The 25,952-nt window shown below is 42.1% G+C and overlaps 2 protein-coding genes across 3 annotated transcripts in view; one reads left to right on the top strand and one right to left on the bottom strand.

The window, feature by feature from the left end:
- The first annotated feature begins 446 nt into the window (after positions 1-446).
- On the top strand, positions 447-2,375 carry SLN (sarcolipin). Its single transcript, XM_063393515.1, has 2 exons — positions 447-591; positions 1,653-2,375. The coding sequence occupies exon 2, from the start codon at positions 1,761-1,763 to the stop codon at positions 1,854-1,856; it is 96 nt and encodes a 31-aa protein (XP_063249585.1). The 5' UTR covers positions 447-591; positions 1,653-1,760; the 3' UTR covers positions 1,857-2,375.
- An 18,150-nt stretch (positions 2,376-20,525) lies between these two features.
- The window catches only part of ELMOD1 (ELMO domain containing 1), a 43,245-nt gene continuing 37,818 nt past the window's right edge, over positions 20,526-25,952 (bottom strand). For both annotated transcript variants that reach the window (XM_063393512.1, XM_063393513.1), the window contains 3 exons: positions 24,697-24,747; positions 23,096-23,229; positions 20,526-22,260 (listed from right to left, as the gene is read on the bottom strand). In XM_063393512.1, coding sequence (XP_063249582.1) covers positions 22,088-22,260; positions 23,096-23,229; positions 24,697-24,747 — 358 coding nt within the window. In that variant the 3' untranslated portion in view covers positions 20,526-22,087. The remainder of the gene's footprint in view (positions 22,261-23,095; positions 23,230-24,696; positions 24,748-25,952) is intronic.

The raw sequence follows: 25,952 nt of genomic DNA, 5'->3' as shown, positions 1-25,952 counted from the left end.
TTCCAGCTCAAAGAGTAGGTTTAGATTAGATATTAGGAAGTAATTCTTCACTTTGAGGGTGGTGAAACACTGCAACAGGTTGCCCAGAGAAGCCGGGTGCCCCAATTCCCAGAAGTGTTCAAGATCAGGTTGTATGGGGCTCTGAGCACCCTGGTCTAGTGGAAGGTGTCCCTGTCCATGGCAGGGGAGTTGAAACTAGATAATTTTTAAGGTTCCTCCCAACCAAAACTATTCTATGACTGTATGACATTCTCAATCAGATCCAGTGGACTCCCAAGGGATGCACACAGCGCTGCTGTTAGTACAGCACCATGGCAAAAGAAACAAAACAGCCCACAGAGCCCACTGCATAAACAGCCTTAGCCAAATTTGCAGCCCAGCTTAGCCCTTTAAAAATATTTGGAGGGGGTGATGTCAGCACCTGGATTGCCAATGCACTTGTTGGTCTCCACCCTCAGCCTACTTTAGTTCCCACACAGGGACAGAGCATCCAGACCGAGTGAGAGATAGGCAGAAGCGTGGAGGCAAAAATTATCTGCAGTGCCCCAAAGTCCAGAGGCAGAACCACTGGGCTCCATTTACTTCCTCAAGGTAAAAGAACTGGCTTACTTATTAGGTCAGATTTTCTCGTGTGCAAGGACATAGGAGGCTGGCAAAACAACCTAAAAATGTAGTAATTTGTTAACTGCGCGCTCTAGGCTTTTAATATTTAATCTGCAGACTAAAGTAATTTCAATTGAAACTCTCTGTCTTCATGCTGGTATGGTCCTAAGGCTTCTCATTTGCACCAGAGATGTTACAGCCTAATCTGGTTGTGTAGCTGAAATTCTTTGTCTAGACTTAATGCTTCATTTGTTAAAGGGTTCTTATTTTATTTATATGGTGTTCAGAGATTAGTGCATGATATTAGTGATAATGTATTCTCTTTTCTCCGAATGAACTCCAAAATCATATAAAATTCAAAAATGGCTGTCATAAAGTAAATAAAAGCAATAACCAACAGAAAAGTTTTTGAGTACAACTTGAATGGGATTTTTGAAACATGAGATTTTTAGCATTTTTCAATTCAATTTTTCCTTGAAATTTTAGGAAAGACAGAAGTTTCTTGAGAACATACTATGTCATTTGTGGAAATGACTCAGAAAATATGTGAAGTTCTTCAGAAAAGAAAATGTCTAACCTTAGGTTCTCCTTGTGCTTTTAGTAGTAACAAATAATTCAGATTGATTAGTCTTTCTCTATAAAATAATAGTTTGCACTTAGTTTTTTAAAAACAATACACCAGCAAATATAGGAATTTAAAAACTCTTAGTAGTGTATTTGCAATATTTACTTGTTGAAAGTGTTGAATGGGACTTGGGGCATTATTTATTTGAAAATGCTTGCAGAAAGCAAGATTGATTTCCACAGACTCCTCACCCCTGTGTACTGTATTTTGGGATGACACTGGGAGCGTCCTTGTCAAACACTGTAAATCAAAGAAGGTGATAAGCTGCCAAAGATGGCTTTTACTTCTTAGCACCCCAGTGTTTACTGACTCCTGGCCACTGAAACAACATTTATTTAGACCGACTTAAAGAGCTCTACTGAATCTGTCACCTTCATGCATCTGTCCTTCACATGTTTTTTTTTTTTTCTTTTTTTTTTTAAAGAGGCTGTGATCTGAAGGTTGAGCTCAAGGACAGATCCAACCAAATCACTGGAGTTTTCCCTTTTGCTCTTCTTGCTGACCTCTGCTCTCTCCTCATTACTCCCAAAAAATGGAACGTTCCACACGAGAAATTTGCCTCAACTTCATGGTTGTCCTGATTACTGTGATCCTCATGTGGCTCCTTGTGAAGTCTTATCAGGATTGAAAGACTCTCAGGAACTCTGGAGGTGATTTCGGTGTGTGCCTCCACAGACATCAGTAACACCCACAGCATGCCACAGCAATTAGCTTTCAGTCAATTGAGGATGTCATGAACATTTCTTTTTTACTCTCTCCTATCTGTTGCCTGAGATAATGTTTGTAATGGGTCTGTGATGGTGTAATTACTTCAGTTTGCAGTGATCCAGCTGTAAAATGTAAGATGTTTAGGAACAGTTTGATGTGGCTGTCTCCTCTGGTAGTTTCTGTGAGTGCTGTACTCCCAGCCACCACTCCAGCTTGTTTGGCATCAGTATTGGGTTCTGTAGGGTGTAAAACTGCAGTGTGTAATGTAAGAGCCTGTACTGTCCAATGTAAAAGGCATAAACTCGCTTAGCAAAAAGGAATGTGAAACCTCTGCTTTCACTTATACATTTTGTTTAAATAAAGACCACATAAAACCATTTTTGGAGCATTCTTTATCCTTCTACTGACCTGAGCTGATAGTAACTGTGGTACAGTGTGATTTGAAACTGGGGTTGTTTGCTTGTTCCTTCTACTTACATTTTAATTTGTATTTTTTTAAAAGTGTTGTAGAATGGAAACCCTGCAGCCTAATAGGCATGTAATCACATATATGACCTGCTTGGGTGACTTTTCTGTCCAGATAGTCTTGCACACTTGGTGCTTGTGGACACGGACTTCACTGGGACATTGTCAATATTTGCATTTCCTGAAGCTTGATTTCGGGCAGGGATTCCCACAGTTCTATTTTGGGCAGAGCTATTTTTGGAGCCATGCCTGGAGGGATGAGCCTGGCCAATAGTGGGAGTAGGTTCCCGCTGGCAGCCCAGCCCTGCCATGAGCCTTGCCCAGAGCAGAATTCCCTCTGGGTCCAGTGGGTCTCCATGCCCAGCCACCGGAGGCTGAGGTATGACTGTGTCTGGGTTGCTGTCATGGTGTCGTCGCCTGCTAAAAAATCTTGAGCCAGCTTGAAGAGTTCACAGTTCCTGGGCTTGTGAAATCAGTAATCAAACTCCTCCTAGGAATTCCCCATCTGTCATTTCAATGGCTTCAGAGAATTGGGATCTTCTACAAAGTACAGCTTCCTGTAGGAAGGCAGTTAAGCATGTGCCATGCTGCTGATACATATCTCTTTCCCTTCCAGGAGCCTGGAAGGAGCAGACAACATTGCAGGGCTGTGCTGGGCTACCCAGGTCTTTGATGGTGAGGCAGAGCTGGCCCTCACAGGTGGGATTTTGGCCCAGACTTTAAGGAAAGAGCAAATATTTTGGTAGCACCACTTATGAAGGGTTTGTGCTGCTTAGAGTTTGCTAATACATGAGCCCTTGACCTGTGTCATTTGTACTGCCTGTCTGGGTTTGCAGTCTTGCAGTTTGTGCCTCTTGTTCTCCCAGTCAAGGAATCCCCACTGCCGTGCGATGCTGAAAAGTCACCTCTTGTTTATTCTTGGCTGCAAATGAGCAAACTTGTTTCCAGCAATCCTAGGGGTGGCAAATTTTCTGAAAAAAAGAGCTGAGATATTGAAATGAACTTCTGTCAGCAATGGGCACAGACTTTGTCTGCAGCCCACCTTGCAGCAGATGCTGCTCTTTTATCAGTATTGCACATGGTCTGTTTGTGTTCATAGGCTTGGCCGAGACATGCAAGCAATGGCTGGAGAAGAACATGGAAAATCTATTTTTAAATACCGTGGATACTTGATAATTCAGTATGAAAGATAAGAATCTTACACTGGCTGTAACTTCAGAAGAGAGCAATACCATGGGTGAATTGACATTTTTGGGCTCATCTCAGTCTCCCAATGGAAAAAACAGAGGTGTGGGCTTCACCATCTGAACCAGCAGTGGTTCAGAACAGTTCAAAGTGATCCTTTGCAAGGGACCTTAAAGATCATCTAGTTCCAACTCCCCCTGCCAAGGGCAGCAACACCTTCCACTAGCCCACTCTTTCACTTTAGATCCATCCCTCTTGTCCTATCACTACATGCCCTTGTAAAATGTTCCTCTCCAGCTCTTCTGCGGACCCCTTTAGGTACTGCAATGCTGTAGGTGTTCCCAAAGCCTTTTCTTCAGGCGAAACAGTTCTCTCAGCCAGTCCTCATAGGAGAGGTGCTCCAGGCTGCTGATGATCTTTGTGGCCTCCTCTGGACTCGCTCCAGCAGGTCCCTGTCCTCCCTGTGCTGGAGCCCAGAGCTGGATGCAGCCCTGCAGGTGGGGTCTCACAGAGCAGAGGGGCAGAATCCCCTCCCTGCCCTGCTGCCCACCATTGGATGCAGCCCGGGACACGTTTGGCTTTCTGGGCTGCGAGTACACATTGCTGGGTCGTGTTCAGTTCTAATTATCCAATGCCCCCAAGTCCTTCTCCTTAGGGCTGCTGTCAATCCATCCTCCACCCAGCCTGTATTTGTGCTGAAATATGCTAAGAAAATATTCTGGAGAGTTTGGGTCATCCACAACTTTTAGTCACCAATCTTTTTCAGAGTCGACATGCATCTGACTTTCACAATATGATTAAGGTAAATCATTTTGAACAAGTTCCTAAAAGTGAGACTACCAGCCTAAGTGGTTCTCTTTTCAGGCATTTCTAGTTTTCAAGCAGATTTTGAACAAGGTAAATTGCTTGCCTAGGTCCTTTGCCTGAAACTGAGGAAAAAGGCTATTCAACGTTTAGTGCCAGATGCTGTGAAGAGCCAGCATTTTGTAGGTGTATAGGCACATTAACGTCGAAGAATTTCAACCAAATACAGATATATAAATACAACATTTCCTAGTTTGAGGTATCTTAATGTAGGTGTTTGGTGTGGTCCTTAAGGCTCAAACTCTTTCCATTACCTTCTTGCTCACCAAAGAATCCCTGGATGAGAGATGGCTCTGTGAGATGCATGTTGTCATGATTTTCCATCCCTTTCCAGCTGCTTGACCCCTCATGTGCATTTGTATGTCAGTATTTGACCCATGAGAAGTTTTACACCATGTGCCCAGGACACCAGTGCAGCACAGTTCCTGCACATGAGGAGGATTGCCCAGGTGACACTTTACTGCCTCGTTCCCTCTGCCATCCCATCTCCTTTGTTAAAGGCACCCTGTGTAGCAGAAGTGCTCAGGATGAGCAAAACAGTGGTTGCTCAGGGCTGACCTGGCCCAAATGAGGTAATTTTCACTCTGACACCTAAGCATAGATGAATTGGCCCCACACAGAACCAGAAGTCCAGAAGCAGTCTCTCTGTTCACTTTACTGGGCTTTGGATCAGACCATAGCTACCTAATTCTAGATGTTCAGAGTTGAGAAGCTTGACTCTAGGCCTGGTAATTTGGAATTGCTAAGCTCTTAGCACCTCACTCCACAGAAACTCAAGATATGTTCAGCATGCTTTTGGGAAAAACCAGACTGCTAGTTTATGGGCCTGGATACCAACCTAGAACAAATTTAGGCAGAAAGATTTGAAACTCTGGCTAACAATTAGAAAGCTGTTCAGTGGGGTTTACCAGAATGCTTTTATCAATCCAGTGTGTTTTCAGTGGAAACCAGTTTGTCTAATTTATTTTTCAATAAAATTGTTTTAGCAAGGAAAAGTAAAATTTGTCAAAGGCAAATGTAATGTATGAAAACCAACTGTGTCCATTTTGCTTTTGATGATGTGTCAAGGTTGCTGTAGGCTGTGTGACCTGTGCCCCCTTCTTCTTTACTGCCCAGGCTCCAGGCCAGGCAGGGTCTCTATCCCTTGTGGCATAACCAACCACTCTCAAGTGGTACCTCCAAGTCACAAGGTTGGAAACTGTCATGCAATGAGAAAGAGGTGAGTATGGGAAAAAGAAGTGGTTGACATCAAGGAACTGCATGTGCTGCATTCCTAAGTGGATTGATTATAAAGAGTTTCTTAGTGACATTTTTTAGTTTGCAAAGATTCACTCAAAATTCAGTTTTCCGTGGGGAAAAAAAAGGCACATTCTGTAATCTCTGTGTTCAGCAGATGGGAATATATAAGATGAAATCTGTAAATTCTGTGTATGTGTTCAGCAGATGACAAAGAAAAAGAAGAAAATGCAAAGCCTGGGGTTCTCAGCCTTATCAAGGCAGCATTCCTGTGTATGCACAGAATCTTTCTCTGGGTCATGCCAACAAAAATGTGAAGCATAAATAACTTCCTTGCTATGTAGCAAGTCCAGCACAGTTCTATTTATACAACTGCATTTGGAAGCATGCCAGAGGCAATAGATGCCCTTGCAACTCAAGAAGAACTTGGCACAATCATAATCTATATTTTGCTGGTGCAGTGAGCCAGAAGGGATCAAGAAGACTGACAGGTGCTGACTCCCAGGGCTGCCATTGTGGGGCTCCTAAGTCACTCTTCACCTGCACAGCTGAGCTGGTTCCCCCTGTGCGTGGGTTTACCCACGGATTAACTGAGCTGGAAAAGCCTTTGGCACCTTTCTCAGGGCCACATACAGCTGCTGCTCCAGCCTATCAACTCTGACCTCCCAGCTTAACAGTTCAGCTGTCAGCTTCTGCAGAGAGATGACAGCATTTTCAAGCAGGCTCTGCTGTGCTTATCAGCTAATGCCAATCTCTGCTCACACTGGGCTGATCTGTGAGGGAGTGCAAAGAAGCATAAATTCATATATGGAATGAACAGAGGTGGTCATCTTGTCCCTCTCTTTGTGCTGCATTCCACTTGCACTTGCCAGTTCTTGGCTGTAGTGGGTGGATGAGGGACATGAGTAATAATTTGGTTTTGGCAGCAGTGGTTAGGTAAATGTAGACTCATGCTTCCTCCTACTACAGCTTGTATGGCAGGGCCCAGGAAGGGTTTTATATGTGCCTGGATGTGCCCTAATCTTCTGGCTTGGCATTTATGCCTCTTGGTGTACCCAGAGGAGCAGCCAGTGGCGTGTCTCTCTTCCAGATGACTGTTTCCTTGTGTTTCAACTCTGCCCTCTTGGGAAGCAGGCTGTGGGGTTTGGCTCAGCCTCCTGGCCAGAGCTGTACACAGTCTACCAGAATAATGTCACACCCTGTTCATGTCTGCTCCATCCCGCTGTCCCTGCACGTGTATGAAGGCCTGGAACAAGTGTGGCTCAGGTGACCTGAAGATCAAATCAATGAGGCTGGGATATTCATGGTGATCCAGGTATCTAAGCTGCTCAGGAGGGACTTAGTCCCTCATGGAGACATGCCTTGAGAGGAGAGCTCCTGGAGAAGATCCTACCTCGTGCTCATAGAAATCTGCACATTTCTACATGCACATGACATGTATGTGGGCTTGCACATCACTGTGACAGCCTGACCCAGATGCATCATCCAAAATGTAGAGTGGGAGTGACTCAATTCCTTAATCAAAACTACAGGACACATTGAACAACAAATAATCTAGAATGGATTTTGCATGTACCTCTTTTCCCTGTTGTATTCAAGCCTTTTGCTGTTCAGCTTGTGGTTCACAGACATCTCTTGGCATAGCTAAAAGCAGGGACATAATTTTTTAATACATGCAGCACAGTTTCACTGGTGACTGCCAGCTCCAGTAGGATTGACCTGAGCCTTGTTACCATGTTAGGCAGGATCTGCTTCTGCTTGCTGCAAGCCAGTTCCCCAGTGTGCTCCAGTGGAGCTGGGCCTGGTTATATCAGACAGGGATCTGCCCCTCTGTGTCTCTCTGATTTTGACCTGCCCTCCACAAAGTTCTGTTTTAGCATCCCCTGGAAGAGATACTCCAGAAGTAGCTTTAGATCTTTCACTTCAACACAATTTTCAATAAGAGAATTTCACTATAAGAAATATTAATTAACACTTTTATGAAGCTATGATGTGGAAAGAGTAAGCCTCACACTTTAAATCTATACCTGTATTTCAAACTATGCTTTTGGATTGCTAGGTTCTAAAACTTATTTGGCTTGGAACAAAATAAAAAATAACAATTAACTGAGTTTAATAGACTTCTTTTGCAACAAATTTAGTTTTACAACCCCAGTAGAATTTTAAATCTAGTCTTTTTTTTTTTAGTGGTTTAAATGTAAGTGAAGTCAGAAGGTAATAAGCACTGAAAACACTAAGCCTTGGTTGTTTTCTTCTTTTTTTCAGTCTAAGAGACTTCTCTGCTTTTTGATACCTCTGAGTACTTCAGCTGCATTTTCAGTTGTGTATCAAGAAAACTGTTAAACTGAAACTGTCTCATCAGATACAGTCAATTCCATGGCATAATGAGGCTAAATAAAATCTCCTGTAAGATTATATGTGGGAGCTTACAGCTGTTGTCCCAGAGCCGCACTCCCTTTGCAGCCTAGGTTGTGAGTTTTGGCTCTTCTCTCTTCTGAGTCTGCACTCACCTGAGCACTGAAATTACTGAAAGCTCCTTTCAGCCTTGGGGAAAGATTGTCTGCATAAATAGCAAGCTACAAATGTGTAGTGCTCAGCTTCAAGATTTAAAATCATACCATACTGCATTCTCTGATATAGAATAGAGTGAAAGTCAGTAAAATTCAGATGGGGAACAAAACAATCAACAATTTCAACAAATAAAGGCCCATTTAGCCAGAAACACAAAAAGACCATAGGACATGGTGTTAATGCAAATATCAGAAAGACAAAGACAACAATATCAGTAAAGGAGCAGCATAAATTAAAGAAATCTTTATCAAAATAGACTCACTGTTAAAAAAAAATAATAACCCTCTAGCCTGGCATATCAAAAATAGAAAAAATGCAATTAGGACTAAAGTGTCAACCAGAATAAGACACCAGGGAGGCTGTAACGCAGAAAGCACAGTGGCCACATAAAACTCCAGCTTCACACCATCTCCACAAAGTGGGAAAATATCAAACTGGACTCTAATTCCTACTACATTTTTTAGCAACATAAATTATTTCTCCTTGAGCAGTCAGACATCACAGAAGGAGAGCAGCCACTACCAGAACACAGAATCAGGATCAAATGTTACCTTTGTAAAATGATGGTGTGACAGTGACCACGATGGGCATGAGGAAAATTTCCATATGGCACTAGGAAGGCTGAAAGAAGACTCAGCAAAACACAGGGAGGAGTTATGAATAAAACACTACTGCTCAAAACACAGAAAATGTATCTACCTTGGTAAAACTGAAAAGAGCTCAGAAAACTTAAATAAAAGGTTGTAAGGAGGGCAAGAAAACTCTTGATTAACACCAGAGCAGATGCATTAGAAGCTAAAAATAAAATACATCAGAAGCAGGCAACCTGCCAGGAGACTGCAGGGTTTGCAGGTGATAGATACAGAGCAGGAGTGCTCAGAAATTATGTTTGATATAGGAGAGGTATATTAATTACCTGCAGCAGTGCTCACTGTGGAAGGGATTAGGAGAGTTTCCATGCTAGAACTTTTATCTGCAGGTGATGAGTAATGGTCTCAACTGACGGGCCAGAAGCCAATAGCATGAATGATGATATATCAGCAAGACCAGATGATGTTCACCCGGTGATTTTAAGGGAGCTTGGATATGAAATTGCCTGCCAGGTTACTGTGGAGTGTAACTTATTGCTCACATCAGACTGGTACCAGAGAAATGGGAGGTGGCAGATGAAGTATCAGTTTTTGAGAGGACTGCAGAGGACAGCTGGGCAGTTACAGACCAGGAAGCTCCATTTCCATATTAAAAAAAAAAAAAAAAAAAGCCAAGCCTCAGAAAACTAGATAGAATTCAAAGGCACATAATTGCTTTGGGTTGTCAAGCATTGAAACAGGCTGCCCAAGGCAGTGATGGATTTACCATCCCTGGAGGTATTTAAAAGATGTGGCACTCAGGGCCGTGGTTTAGTGGTGCACTTGGTGGTGCCAGGTTAATGGTTGGAGCTGATGATTTTAAAGGCCTTTCCCAATCTCAACAATTTTACGGTTCTATGAATCTAAGCAGAAAAGTTGGCAAGGCTTCTGCAAAGAGCAATCCTGCTCTTGGTATCTATTACCATTCTGAAATAGTAAAAGTGAGCCAATCAATACTTTTTAAAAACCACAAACTGTGATGGGAGAGAAAGGGGAGTTCTCCCTTTAACTAGGTGAAAGGTGGAAAGAGAGGGGCAGTGAACAGTGAAACTGCATAATAAAAGGAGGTCCACAAGAGACTGCATTGTTTAAGGTATTTACAGGAAAAGCAGAAGGCTTGCAAAATTTTCTGGTGGTATAAATGTCATAGATGAGGGGTTGCAGGAAGTCATCTGAATGCCAAATCATAAGTGATAAAATGGTAGATAAAAGTTGATAAATGTGAAGGAGGATACATAGAGAGGAAGAACATTCCAATGCACAAAAAAATGAGCTCAGCAGACACTGGTATACAGGAAAAATCCAGGAATTACTGCAGAGAGTTCCTTGAACACATCAGCTCTATGGTTAGTGTTGGAAAAATTGCAGAATGCAATAAAAAGCATTGTAACAATTTCTACTTGACAAGAAATTCAGTATATACAGATCCCTTTACCTTGGCAAAAAAAAAAAACGTAGCTGAAGAAAAGACATGAGTAATAGCAAATAAGGGCAAAAAGACTGGCTATTTGCAGTGTCTCGGTCCATCAAATAAATAGCAAACATAATAGTGACATATAGAATGAAGAAAGGCATTTCATAAAGCAAAACTGAAATGTAAAACTCAAAAGTACAAGATGTTTTTAAAGAAAACAGAAGAGATATGTTTAAAAACATTTAGACAAACCTGCAGAAGGAAAAAAAAAAGACATGGAGTCCTGGCAAATATGAGGATAGACTTGCTGGCTCCATAGGAAGCTTACCCCACAGACTGCTAGATCTCAGCAGGTATTTTGAAGAGTTATTGCACTTTGTGTCACCTGTCATCAGGGCACCAATGTGGCCAACCCCAGCGGCAGACACTAGGCACCTCACTGGGAAAGGGGATGGGCCAAATAAGGCAAAAGAAGATTGTTAACAGCCTTAAAATATATACAACATAGCAGCAAAGAAGAAAGCAAAAAACTCTTCCTTCCTTGCACACAAAGTAATGGGTTTGGATGTTAGCAACGGAGACTTAAGGGAGGTTTTCTTAGTCTAACTAATGGGTGGTGTAGTTGATTACTGTGCTACAGTGCTGAGAGTTGTGGGGCCACCAATGTCAAGAGATGCTGCCACCAGTGGTCCAGGGAATGGGTTCAAAAATCCATCAGAAATACTTTATAACAACTGTCCTAGCTTGGAGAGGGATACTAACTCTTGAGGTGTTCCTATGAAAGCAAATATCAAAGGCTTCTTTCAGGGTTTAAGAGGTCTCAGCCTTCCCAGCCTGGCACAATGAAAGGAGGACATTTTTACAATGGAGAGAAATGCTAATAGAAAGATGCTGTAATTTTCTTACATGAACAAACAAAAAGCCTGTGAATAGGACTATCTATACTTGCCTTGATGGAATTTAGGAAGGATTTAGGTGACTCAGAGCAGTGTTTCACAGCATGCAAAATGCTTGCCTTAGGGAAAACAGAAGCTGCACTGATTTTATTTCCTCCAGCCTGCTCCTGTCTCTTTGAGATCTCTCAGGTCTGAAGTGCAGGATCCTTAGGAGACTATCCCCAAGGTGAGCCAACTCCTATTCAGGAAACTCCTGATAGAATAGAACCATAAATTATCTCAAGTTGGAAGGCAACCCATCAGGATCATCGAGTCCAACACCCTGCTCCTCGCAGCAATATGTAAAACTAAACCACATGGCCAAGAGCATTGTCCAGCCCCTCTGTGAACTCTGACAGACAAACTGAGCGAAAAATCACTCAGTACAGATCCAAAGCCCTGAAGGGCATGGCCTCAACATGACTGCCAAGCTCTGAATTCCGTCAGAAACTCTGTTGCAATTTACCTAATTTGATTAACAGGGCTTTCGTGGAGATGGTTACCAAACACCCCACTGCTATTGTTCCAGCACTCAGTGGCAGCAAAGGGCTGTAACTTCTGGCTGGAATTACCAGGACCTGGCAGAGATGGCTATTATTTTTTGCCTCGGAGGCCCAGGGCACGCGGTCCGTACCTAGGGAGCCGTGCCAGCCCCGGGCACTGTCCAGGGTGCTGAAGCGGCTGCAGGGGAGCTCTGCCCGGCGGGAGGCGGCGGCAGCGCCGGGTCTGGGAGGGACCCCGGCACCGGGAGAAGGGCATTGTCCACCTCTGGTTGCTTTTTAGAACGAAAAGAGAAATCTCTTGCTTTTACCCCAGAACGGTCCTTGGTTATAAGGCAGTAGGGTCAGCTGGAAGGCAATTAATAATAGAATCACCTGGGTTGGAAGGGATCCACAAAGATCACCAAAGTCTAACTTCTGTCCCTGCACGGGATGACCCCAAGAATGACACCATGTGCCTCAGAGCATTTTATAAGTCCTTCTTGAACTCTGCCAGGCTTAGTGTTCTGACAATCTCCCTGGGGAGCCTGTTCCAGTGCCCAAACACCCTCTGGGTGAAGAACCTTTTCCTAATATCCAACCTAAACCTCCCCTGATGCAGCTTCAGGCCATTCCCTCAGGTCCTGCCACTGTTCACCAGAGAGAAGAAGTCAGTGCCTGCCCCTCCTCTTCCCCTCCCAAGGAAGCTGCAGACCATGATAAGGTCTCCCCTCAGCTTCCTCTTCTCAAGACTGAACACACCAAGTGATTCTTGCGGCTCTTTACACAGCTTCCTCTCTAGACCTTTCACCATCATAATGGCCCTTCACTTGCCATACTGTGAACCTGTTCATAAAAATGTTGGTGCTTATGGCTCTGAAGTGGTCTTTCGTGGTTTTGTTTTTTTCTCTTATTATCTTCAAATTCATTTTCTCTTATTATCTTATTATCTTCAAATTCATTGTATAGTTACCAAGACATAAGATATAAGTGATGAAGACTTAGGTTGTGGGGGCCTTGCAAGAAGAAGATTTTTGAAGGAGGAGCACGACTTTGGTTTTGGGGAGGTAAGAATGCAGGTGAAAAAATAGGCAAGGAGGCAAAACCCAAAGGTATGATGGTTAGCTCGTTAGAAACTAGAAAAAGTGCCAGGCATTAAACAGAGGAAGCTGCCCCCTCTGCCAGGGATATTGACTTTCTGCATTCAGGTGGTGTTGTGGTTTAGCCCCAGATGGCAACTCAGCACCCCCAGCCACTCCTTCACCCCCCAACAGTAGGATGGAGGAGGGAATCAGAAGGGTAAAAGCAAGAAAAGTCATGGGCTGAGATAAAGATTGTTTAGTAGGAAAAGCAAAAGCCTCGCATACAAAAAAACCAAAATGAGCAATTAATTTACCACTTCCTATAGGCAAGTAGGTGTTCAGCCATCTCCAGGGTAGGGATACATTACATTTACTGGTTATTTGAGAAGACAAATACAATTACACCAAGCATCTCCATTTCCTCCTTCTTCTTCCAGCTTTATATGCTGATTATGATTCCATATGGTCTGGAATATCTCACTGGTCCCAGCTCTGTCCCTTTCCAACTTCTTGTGCACCCCCAGTTTACTCACTGCTGTCTTCGTATAAGCCCTTCTCAGCAATAACAAAAATATCTTTGTATTATCAACACTCTTTCCAGCATAGATCCAAACCACAGCCCCGTAGTAGTTACCATGAAGAAAATTACCTCAGCCAAAATTGGCACAGATGCTGCTTAAAGGCCAGATTTCAAGTGTTGCAGGAGGATGGTGATGTGATAGCTTTAAGCAAGATGAAACATTGTGTTCCATGCTCAGTGTATATATATACACAGAAAAACACAAAATTCAGCCATGTCAGAGAAGTGGCTGCTACAGCAGCTGAGACAAAACAATGAGATCATATCCAAAATTTGTATTTGCCAACTATAAACCAAGATATTTCATTCTGAGAGGGTATTCTACTTGTCTTGAAACCTACATTATTTTGCATTGCACCTCCTTTTCTTCCAATGTGACAAGTAGGTGTTATTCATCCAGATACAGTGATTTTGTGAAACTGAATTCCTTATGGTGGGCAAAGCATTGCTGGAGCATGGTTATTGGGACTCAGTCACACGACAGCAGTCTACTGAGATACACTGATATTATGGGGGCTTGTTAACAAAAAATTTGCACCCTCTAAACCACAGTATTTTTCCCATTGCACCATTTGTTACAGAAAGTTTAATATGAAGAAAATAAAAATATTGCAACTGCTTTGAGCCCAAGAGCAGCAGTGAGCTAAGGTGTCCTGGAATTAACTCCTGGCACAGTGCAAGACCGATGTAGAAGTCCCAGTGCTGGTGCAGGTAATTCATCACTCCGCAGTCCCCAACTGCAATGGGTATTTCAGGCTTCCCTTTTTCCTAGATAGGTACATGGTCTTATGAATGTTTTCACTTGTGCTCATATCCCTCTCTGAAGTTTAGGCACTTGATATTAGGGTTATATTGATTAAATTTTCAGTAGCATCACAGATGACCTAACCCAAATGACATAGTCAGCATTGCCTCCCACAGTGATCTACTCCAAAGACAATTCTCTCTCTTTGGGGAAGAGAGTTTCTAATTCTCTTCACTCAGATGTCTAGGAGCTGTCATTGCTGTGCCTAAAAAATAATGGAATAGAACTGTGACATAGAAGTTAATTGCTATTGTGTATAAGACTCATAGGCAGTGATTATAGACATCCATTATAAATTGAAGAGGATCACAAAAGATACTGTTTCTAGACAGTGATGTTTAATACTTTATTCTCTATTCTTAGCTTGCACCTATACATGCAAAATGAAGTACCAGTATCTCTGTCTGATTTGCACTTCAGACAGCTCCAAAATGCAGGTTCCCACCATCTCTCTTTATCTTTTGGATCTCTACTGGAATTAGAAATTAGTTTAGCACTCCAAAAGCACTGATATTTCACACAAGGAGAAAGTCACTGGTGAGCTTTTTAAATGGTCTCTAAGGATATGAATTATTCTCTATGCATTAGTACAAGGGCACTCACACCAGCCATCAAGGAAAGCTTTCTGACCCACTCTCTGTGTTGCCAGATGAAAAATCATCTACACCTGGAGAGCTCACACAATGCCTATTCTTCAGAACCCACTGGCCTGTGGAACTGCACAATGCCCATTGTGTAAGGAGGAGAACTGGAAAGCAATCAGCCCCAGGTCTGCCAACTTTTACTAGTTCACTGATCATTCAGGTGTGACTTTGTGCTGACCACCAGGGACCACCAAAGAGACTCCCAGCACAGAAGGACAAATGTGTAAAGGAAGGGAAAATAAGTCAATGATTTCAGGGAAATGACTATCATATATGTATGTTTGTTTCTGGGGCAATCAGTGAATATGTTTGTAAAATACAGTATATAAACAGGAGCTTTCCTGTACACAGCATGCACAGTATTTCAGAGGAGATATTCCCTCATGCCTCCAGACAAATAAATAGAGTCTGATTCTTAATATTACGTTGATGTTAAGGAGTTTATTCTATTTTTATTGATGTTTGGTTACAGCTAGATAGTTGGTGTTCACATCCACATCTCCCTCAGACCTGTCTTTTTATCCAGGAAATGAAGGAGAATACTGTGCTAGGATCATAACTTCTTGCCAAGGCTCAGGATTGCCTGTTCTTTGCTATGGCTGGATTCATTTATTCCAGCCAGATTTGGAACCTGTGTAAATTTGCTGAATTCAACAGCAGACAGGCATGACTTACACTAACTGAGGCCTGTCTCAGGAATGGACAAAAAACAAACTACACCCCCCCCACACACACACTCTATTCTGCAAGACAGAAGAGGCTGATTCTCCCTGGAGAGAGCCTGGTGGGAGGTTAAGGGTGCTTGAGGGGCAGAACAATGCCATGCACTGTCAGCAGCTGAGCTAGAGAATCCCTGGGTTGTCCATGCAGCCACATGCTCGTGTTCCTTTCCCACAGCCCTCAAGAAAGGCACAATGCAGTCGGACAGACAGCAAAGCAGCCTTGAGGCAGCCAAGCTTACAGCAGCTTTCCTACCCCTGGTGTCACAGTGGCCTCCTGCAAGCTGGGCCAGGGCATGGCAGGAGCAGGAGGCTCACCAGGTCAGGACATTTCAGAGCAGCCTGCTCAGACCTCTGCTCCCACTGTTCTTTTTCTGCTCCTTTTTGGCCACAGAGCTATGGAGAAGTGACACTCACATCCTCTGCAAAATGGCTTGTGGACAAATGTGTGAGAAGGGCCAGTGGGGCCAGAGGCATGGAAACTGGAGGTGAAGTGTGTGCCAGCTGAATTAAACTCAAACCAAGCAACCAGTGTTGAATAGGAATGGGAAACTGAGAGTGAAGAGGCAAATGATGGCTAATCATAACAGCTTAAAGGAACATGTGAGACAATCCAGAGCCAAGCCTGCATCACAAATTCCCCTATCAAAGAGACAGCAAACTGCATCCTTGGGTCTTCTGCATCCTGCCCCTTTGGTGTTCTCTGCACATCAAGCAGAGGCAGATTCTCAGGGGTGAGAAGGCAGGTTTCATAGGTTTCATGTGCCAAGAAAATTTCTAATTTTAGAGAACAATCCTATCTTCTCTCTGGACCATGACCAAGGGTCACACTTTGGCCCTTAGCCTCCCCTCAGGGCTTCACATTTAGGCTGTATCTACATCTTATTGATACTTCCTGACTAGTCTCTTTTGAGAATCACAGACTTTCTTCTCATCTATGTGGTAGGCACCAGGGATCACAGAATAACAGAATGGCCTGGATTAGAAGGGACCCTAAAATTCACCTGGTTCTAACTGCTTGCCATGGACAGAGACCTTTCACTCAGAGCCACATCCAACCTGTTGTTAAACACTTCAAGGGATGGGCATCCACAAATTCTCTGAGCAACCTGCTCCAGTGTTTCTCTACCCTCTCAGTAAAGAATTTCTTCCTAATATTTAATCTAAACCTTCCCTCTTTTAGCTGGAGGCCATTCCCCCTTGTCCTGTCACTATAAGCTCTTGTAAATAGCTTCCCCATCCTGTAGACATCTTCAGGTACTGGAAGGCTGCAATTAGGTCACCCCAAGCTACTCTTTTCCAGGCAGAACAATCCCAGATCTCTCAGCTTTTCTTCATAGGAGAGGAGCTCCATCCTTTTAATCAATCATCCTGGTGTCCATCCTATGAACTTGCTCCAACAGATCCATGTCCTGCCTGTGTTGAGGACCCCAGAGCTCGATGCAGTGCTCAAGCTGGAGTCTGCTATGTGTGTCCTCATTTCCAGTGTCACAGTGCCATGGCCTGTTGTCCATGAGTTAGGTTTTTCACAGCCACCTGAATGTGTCTTCCTTGGTTACCCTTTCAACTGGGTGATACTGCCTGTAAACATACAACAGGCGACCTCATGTCTCTTTTTTCCAGCTCCTCTTGTGCTGCTCTGCTCTGCTGAGCTGCCCGCTGTGCTGGTGTGTGTTTGCCTCATGCTTCCCTGCTACCCTCCTTCATTCCAAGCTGGAAGCTCTTTGGGGAAACACACCACTTACAGTTTTGACAGTCCTTCAGCACAGTGGAGCGCAGGCCCAGTGACCAGCCCTCTGCCCCTCCTGGTAGCTCCTTTGGAGTTAAGCTGCTACACCCAGTTCTTGCTTGGAGGTTTTAGAACTAAATCTCTTTTCTAATTATAGTTCTATATAGAGTAGAACAGCTTCCTTTACTGTAATAAGTAATGACCTGATTTCTATGTGCACTGCTCACAGGGGAAAGCACAAAGCCTGTCCTGCCATATTCCTACAGGAGCTGATAGGAAGAGTCCTGTCTAATCTTTGGCAAGTCTTACAGAAAACCTGCACTGCCTCAAACTAAGGAAAACAATGAATAATTCATTTCCTTGTCCGTTTCAGGATTGTTTTCTGCAAAACATCTATTTTAAGAATTAATGTGATTTTTAGCTGCACCATGCTGCAGATGCAAGACTACAGAGGGGAACCCTACTGTTTGTCTCAGTGTAGCCTAGAGGATTCATTAGTGCAAAATTTGAGCTCCCAAGTTCCAAGCAAGGAGTGAAAGGTAGAAATCAGGGTAGTTAACAAGATTCAAAGTAGAACAATTCTCTCTCACAGTTCCAGGGAGTCTTCCTGGGATGCCAAAATGGTCATACATTGATGATGTCATGCTTGTTGAGAGCCAGCTGGGGGACAGCAATAGTATAATCAGAGTTCTCATATTCCCCAACGTGTATACAGAGTTTCCCTATTTCCCCAAGAGCACTTGCCAAAGACACGAACTTCCCAGTTATAGAATTGCACTCCAGTTACTATTCCAGGCTGTAACTGATTCCACCTCAGTCAGGTCCATCCAAGTGGTGGAGCTGCAGACTGAGGTTTCCTCTGGAGCTCGGGCAGGAATGACTGCAATCTGCAATACCACACTAGGGGACAACCCTGCAATGCTGATCACTCCTGTGGAAAGGTCAAAAACCTCTGGTCACATTCTGACAAAAAGGGACAGGTCAGTAAATGATGTGTTCAAAGCTGACTACAATCCATGAAAGGGGGGATTAAGAAAGAAATGATGATCCCTCATAATGGAAGCCAATGTGTTACGATGCTATCAGTGATTCCTTGGGCCAGCAGAGGCAGATCTGTGTTCATTAACTTGAGCATCAGCACTCCGTTCCTGTTCCACCCAGCAGCACTTATTACAGCTGGGGACATGCTGAAAATGCTCTGCTTGCAGCAAAGTGTTTCAGCCTGCCAAGTCATCACCAGCTGTCTGTGCCCTATAGGGCACACAGTGGGCACAAGTGCTTTTAAAGATTGCTCTTCCATGTAAAAAAAAAAAAAATCTCCTTTACACTCTACATGACAGTAAATTTTCCAATCAAGCTTCAGTGCTGCTCCAGGAAACAGTCAGGAGATACAATTGTCCAAAACAAATCATTTAGATGAGGTAGACCTCGTTTGCTTCTAAAAATAGTACATACAAATACCACCAGCACCAGCATTTGAAAAACTGATACCTTCCAAATAGAGCCAATTTGAAGTACAGCAAAAATATTTCTCCTTGCCTCGAAGAAAAAACAACAAAAAACAACCAAAGCTACAAGCCAAAAAGTGTCAGGAAGCTGGAGTAGCACTTGCTCTCCTCCTCCTGGCTGTAAGCAGCCTCCAGGCACAGATCCTGTCGGCCCTCACAGCCCCAGCTCCACAGATGCTGGCTGAGCACCAGGGTTAGTGAAGGCAGGTCAGTGTCCACCTCCATTGTTGAAGGAGCCCTGGTAACAATTTAAATACACATTAGCTGGGATAAGAAAATGCTGTGCTGTGGGAAGTGCCTGAATCTGTAACGGAGGAATACAGGCACCATTATAAAAGGATGCATACAGAATTAAAGAACTCCTATACTACACAGCCCTTTTCCTCCCTATCTTTAAACAGATCAAGGTAAACATTTCTGCATTATAACACATTCAATCTCCCAATATTATACTTTCATCAATTATATTCTCATCTGCCAATGCAAAGCAATACATAGGCATATTCTGCATAGTTTCAACATGTTGTCTTGAATTTTATGCAATGAAGTAGCGGCTTAGACTTACAACACAGCTGTGCCTTTTTAAAATGACACCTGGGCTGTGTGGCATTGCCAATGTAAATTATTTGCCTGGGAAAAATTGCCTGTTAAGAAAGAAGGTGACCGTTTATTTTACAGCCTGGGCAGGAAGCATTTGTTGCCCAAGATGCACATGGCCAGGCATGAGCCTGAGAGAGAGATGGCTGCTGAAATGCAACAACCATGAAGCTGTGGAAAGCTTTTCGAACAATCCAACCTAAACCTTCTCTATACTTACTTAAACCAAATTCTGTACCCTGCAGTGAGTATAAATATTGATTCTTCTTCATTGAAACAACTTTTTAATACTTTCCCCCCATTTCTTTCATTTTCTCCTCCCTAGGGAAAGCAGCATCCAGTTGCTCACAGGTCAGTTTGGATCTGTACTAGTGATAGCGTAAATTCCAACTTTAAAAAAAAAATGCTTAGGTTTGCATCATGGTAAGAAGTCATTCTTGGGAGGAAGGAAGGCAGTGATTGACAGACATCCTCCCTCAGCAGTGCCCAGACAGTTTTAGGCACCCACCAGGGCTATCCTCTGCCCCAGGTTTGACACAGATTTTGGGAACAAGCATGCCACAGGACAAAGCTGAAGCACAAGCAGGCAGGATGATAAGATTTGAAGGCACCACCATGCAATGGCTCCACAGGAGAAGGGATTCCACATTTAGCTTCAATCTATCTTCCTGCAAGACAGGAAAAATGATCACCCAAACCAGTTAGATTATAATGATACAATCTGACACAGAGCCAGATGACATTTTCTGATTTTGTTTGAAGTTAACACCTTGAGACAAGGCATATCTAAGAGGATTAGAGCAGTAAGAAGGTAGCAGGAACCTTCCCTCCCTCCCCCACAACTCCATGAACTTCCCTGCAGAGTATTAAAAATAAACCAGTGTACCCTAATAAATTGCAGAAGATATTTAAGACAGAGTGGGGCAAGGAAAGAAAGAGGGAGCCTAAAATTTGAAACAATGAAAACTGTTACTAGAAACCTGTTTTAGAAGCTTCAACAGTCACACAAAAAAGTCCTTGAAACCTAATGGCTATAAATAACCACTTTCCAAAATCAATGGTATTAAGTTAAACATGCATTGTTTTTATTCCTTGTATTCTCATGCAAAATATGCAAATGTTAATATTTCCAGTTCCGTATTTCCAAGTTCATTGGAGAAGACTAATTATTGCAATACCATAAAATTCTGCTGTTAAACTCCATGAGTGCAAGTTTCCAGCCGTGTAGAATAGTCCTGACCTCCAGCTTACATTTTAGCAAAGAAATGAGACAACTTAAACCCAAGGGGCTTCCTAGGAAGTTGAGGTACTCCCATTTCCTTATTTTTATTTTTGTTAAATAAAGTGATGGCCCAAGCAGTAACTAATATGATATAAAGCACCTTATCTGAAGAAGTTGTGAGCACACTTCAGCCTTGGGAATACCACAGAGTTGTTACAACCCGTTTTAAATAAATCCATTAAATAAAACATTTTCCCTCTATATTACTGCATATCTCAAAAATAAAAGCCACAGTGCTTCAGTTTAGAATGATGTATAATTTATTCATATAATTCACAAGTAGTTGGACACTACTCAATTTAATCTCCATATGCAAGTGATTTACACAAACATATAATACTAAAATTGATTGCTTAGAAGGTAAAAAATACCATGGGTATGAAATGCCATGGTAGATGTTGTTCAGTATACTACACAATCTTAGTGTCAAACACTTTTATTCATTCATGGTTTTAGAAAAAAGGCAGTTTGCCATTTTAAATTTTTTTTAATACGTAGTCTGGGAAACACAAGCAGTTTTGCTCTAAACCTTTTAATCAATTATTTCTCCCAGCTCTTAGGAACGGAATTAACCAAAGCAACATTTTCAGTAGTTCAAAGAAAAGATACATATTTTTGCTTCCCTGAATTCACCAAGCACCACGTGACCAAATCATGTTGCCTTCCAACGTGTGACACAAAACACTAACCTCTGTATATCCAAAGGAATGTGCAAGAATCTAGACCACGCTTCAGCATGGTGGTGTTGGTGACAACAGCCTGATGTTACAATTTTTGGCCCCTGCCAGTATCTGTTAGTTGTGAATGTGTTCACAGTTCACTGTGTTAGCATCACCAGACCATTTGGTATTCATGCACTTAATCGTAATTCTGCATAAACTCTTCTCACTGAAACTTGTATCTCATAAGCCTCATTAATTTTGCATTAAGCGTATAATGGTTGCATGGAGAAAATTGGACTTCAATGTGTTTGTCTGCATTAGATTAAATTACATTATCTTCTAGATGAGGTCCAAACATGTATTTTGCTTGAAATGCCAGTAGTTATCTTAAAACATACCAAGAAGTTAAAAAGCTTTCACAATACAAGATCCAGCTACTTATTCCACATATACAAAAACACTGCTAGAGAAATACAATTCAATCGTCAATGCTGAATTATGAGGAAAATCTAAAAAAATAGAAAAACTCTGATATCTGGACATCAATTCAGAAGGTAACACTGCATAATGAGGCAATATGAGCACCCATTTAAAATGAAGAATCCCCAGCAAGAGAAGCATAAGGGGATCATGTGACAAAAATAGATGAGCACTGCGCCAAAAACATGCACACGATTGCCATGGTCATTCAGTATGCTAGTGATGGTCTAACAGTGATCTAAACCAAGAGTGAGACAGTGCTTCCAAACAAAATCAACTGAGTAACTACATATTGATTAAACTTTCTGATGCAGCAAAATGAGGACACAGAGCCATCTCGGGGTTCTGGAGCTGTCTCAAGATCCGCTTGTAAAATTTCTCTCTAACGCGATTGAATTCCATTATGTCCAGAGGATCCTCGTCAATCCAGAATTTGTGGAATTCATGCATTAAGTAGCCTACAAAATAATAAGAGGGAAGAAGAGATAAATACAGCATGCAAAGGTGACATATAAAATTAGAAAGTAGCCTGGAATTAATAATTATGATCTGCACAGAGAATCCTGGTCACTGAGATCTGACACCTTATGACACTGGGCAGGAACAAGACTAAAGCTGTTCTGGACAGTGCCAAAATTGGATGAATATTACACACACTGGCAGAATTTCTCAAAATAAATACAAGAAGTCACTAGTCATCTTGACATATGGATTCACAATTTGAAACATAAAACCAGGGAGTATAAAAACAGGGACAGATGCTGCAGGTACTTATTATCAGCTCCTTGCCTACACATTGAAAAATATTAGAAGTGTTACTCCCACTGAGCAAAGATGAACAACAGGCCTCTGCTGTAGAAGGGATGCTCAAATAAAGGGGAAAGAGCTGTCAAAGCATTATTTTGGCAGTGGAGCTGCAACTCTGCTAAAGGGTGGGGAGTAACACTAGAATGTAGATGCAAGTATCACATGACAGTTGAATTTAAGGGGAAACAATATTCAGACACTCCTTAAAGCACATTTGCTTTCTTCTTATTATTTAGAAAACAGGAAGGTCACTTGTTAAGGTGCTTGGTGGATAATTTTTGTTTGTATTTGTTTTACACCTTGGTTTGGTAGTGGCCTCCATCACAGCTTAAGAGCTGAATCCAGTCATCCTATACAGGAGAGCACAGTCTCTGTTCTGTGTCAGAAAACTTTATTTCTTTGTTTTCAACTATGGGCAGTGTTATGTTGGCAGTGTAACAATGATGCATTTCCACCCCTTGCCCCACACTCACACCCAGCACTTACAGAACGTCTGCTGAAAGTGAGTGAGCGTCGGTGCTTCTGGAGCAACGTTGTAGAAATGGGTCTTCAGAGCCCCACTCACCAGCAGGTTGTATGCAAGGTCTGTTATGTTAATGCCCACGATAGCAAAAGAGTAGCTGTAAGGAAAAGCAGTGACTTTTGTTGAGAGTTCACCTTCTTTCAGCACATTTTTTGAAACACTGATGACCCTCACACAGCAGATTTCATGTGTTACTGAGATGTATTAATTCTCTCCTTTGTGAGTTTCCAAGGTGTGTGTGGGGAGGAAAGCAAGGAAAACATTTATCCTGCATTCTTTGTATAGCATTTCCCTTGGGAAATACATGGTCACAGTAAAAACAGGAGTTTCATCACAGTGCCAGCCTTTTCAGTGGAACAGTACTGATTAATTCCTACAAAATAAGAACAAGCACAGACGTCCCCGTGCTCCTGCACTCGCTTCTGAAACAGGGCAAGGACTCCACACGGTGGCCATGGCTGCAGGGTGACCCATCATTTGTTATTTTTAACTGCTGGAGTTCCCTCTGGAACTCATTACCCATAGTTAGGTACATCAGGTTTCAACAACCTGTCCTATAAAGGCATTCATACAGCTAAAAAGCTTGTGAAAAAACAGCCAGTCAAGTCACCTCTAATTTCTTCCTAAAAGACAACTAGAGACACAGGGAAGAAAACAGGCAAAACCCTAAATCAGACACAAGAAAATGAGACTCGTTAAGCAAACTCTGTCCTGCTAAGAGATATCAACATGTGAAGTATATTTAAGCACAACAAAACTCAGAAACTGGAAATTGATTTGTAAGGCTGGTGCATAAAGAACTTGACATTTCTAGCAGTGACTATTTCCCAAAAAGCACATAAATACTCACACGGACACTCAGTGATAAAAACAAACATGTTTGGATATTCAGTGATTGGAATTTTTTTTCAGCTAAAGACAGCTCTCTTCTCTACAGTATCTTGGGTATTTTTTCAACTACTTCTATCAAGCAAACTGAAGTATTTGCTTTTCCTTTAACATTTTTTGCACCTCAGGAGGAAAAAAACAAACCCAGAAGTGCAGAAGTTAACTTCAGCATGAGGCCTAATGGCAAGTTTCACAAAAAAATTAAATTTGGGCAGTAAAATCTTGTATTACAGATTTTTAGATACATTTAGAAGGAACATCCCGTTCCATTTCATGAATAATGCAGTTATACCAAACCCACTGGTAGAGAAGAAAAAACCTTCAGTGCTATTTCTTTGCTATTATATTTTCCTAAAAGCAGTTCTGAACCTGGCTTTGACAGCAAGAATTGAAACTTGATCATGTCATGTACTAAGAAGAATTAAACAGATATTAATCACTGCACTATATATAGCACGTAGAGAAAGTTTCTCCTTGCTACAATTTTTTTGTTTTTTTTTTCCTGAATGTAACTTGAACTGTTTCTCCTGTAATCTTTGATCAAAACCAAGATGTGGTCAAGACAGCAGATGAACATATGCTCATAGAAGTAACTAGGAAACACCCTTTCTCCCTCAAATATACAGCATCATTGTTGCCTGCTGTGTCTGTAGCAAATAAAAAACTTTAAACTTACCCAATTGCCTTATCAAACTTTTTCTTCTCCCATTCAGCTTTGCTAAGTTGGCTGAGGAAGAAAAAAAAATTAAAATCCAGATATTGCCAAGCATTACTAACTGACAAACATTTTCTTTCAACTTCTCTGATGTTATAACATTGACTGAACATGGTATTTTACCTTCTTTTAAATGGCTAATCCCCTTTAACACTGCTGGTGGCTGAATGGATTGATATTAACAGACTTGAAATGGGTAACTTGTTTAGAGCATTGCCAACAAACTCCTCTCACCATTACAAAATGCACCTATGTCAATGCTCTCAGCAAAAGCCCATTGTGTTCTAAACTGATCACAAAAGTGATCCACTTCAGTTAGGCTCGGGCTGTACAAGAAGTTGAAATTACACTTAACTAATCAAAGATGGTTTTAGCTTTTTTTTTTTCAGAGATATACATGATGATACTCATCACTGGAGGCACGATTCACCTGAGGCAGCAAACATGAAAGTACAGCTCTGACAGTAAGTTCCTATGACTGGCCAAATTAGAAATCACTCAACAGCCAAAGGTAAGGAAAAATGTTTCCTGTTACTTGGCACAATAATGCAGTGCTTTTCAAGGACACAGAATACGCCTCTCTTAAAATAAAATTAGTTAGGGAACAGATTGATTTTAAACTACATTTCAGCTCTTCAATGATTTAAAAGAGCTGTGTGATCCAACCAGTCAGCCAACATCCCACTAACCAGGTTTGAGTCTACTGAAATGAGCAAGTTTAGCAGAAATCATTGCCTGCATTTATAACCCACTAAAGGCAGGCACAGAACTGACCCTAACCAGGGGCCTACAACCTTGGCATGGCTCGGGGGGTTTTGCCTTAGTAAGGCAAATCAAGAGTTTGCAAGCTTCAGGTCCCAAATTATAGACAGCTATGAGTGAAAGCATTGTTCTTAGACTATTCTTGAACCTCAATAAATATATATTACACTAAAAACAATTCTCTGAACTTCATGTAAATATAATGTATAAAAATGGTTGTCATTAAGTACTTAAGATCCTAATAGGTTCATACCCATTGTGACCTGAGGGTTACTGGGTGGCATGCATGAGGACAAAACCTCAGCTCCTAAATAGCTTTGCATACAGGAGTACACTATTCTACGCTCATCCTCTAAAATCTGAGCCATCTTTGTAGGCTGTGGCATAACACCAGTTAGAAAACCCCAGGTAACAGTGAATAATAAAGGTGGCACACATAGGATGTGGACAAGTGA

The sequence above is a fragment of the Prinia subflava genome, chromosome 3, assembly GCF_021018805.1.
Source record: "Prinia subflava isolate CZ2003 ecotype Zambia chromosome 3, Cam_Psub_1.2, whole genome shotgun sequence".
In the NCBI taxonomy this organism is placed as follows: domain Eukaryota; kingdom Metazoa; phylum Chordata; class Aves; order Passeriformes; family Cisticolidae; genus Prinia; species Prinia subflava.
Note: the sequence above shows the minus strand (reverse complement) of the source record. Positions and strands in the feature narration are given on the sequence as shown.

Bases quoted from the DNA above. Each gene is read 5' to 3' on its own strand.
- SLN (XM_063393515.1), top strand. From the start codon at position 1,761: ATGGAACGTTCCACACGAGAAATTTGCCTCAACTTCATGGTTGTCCTG.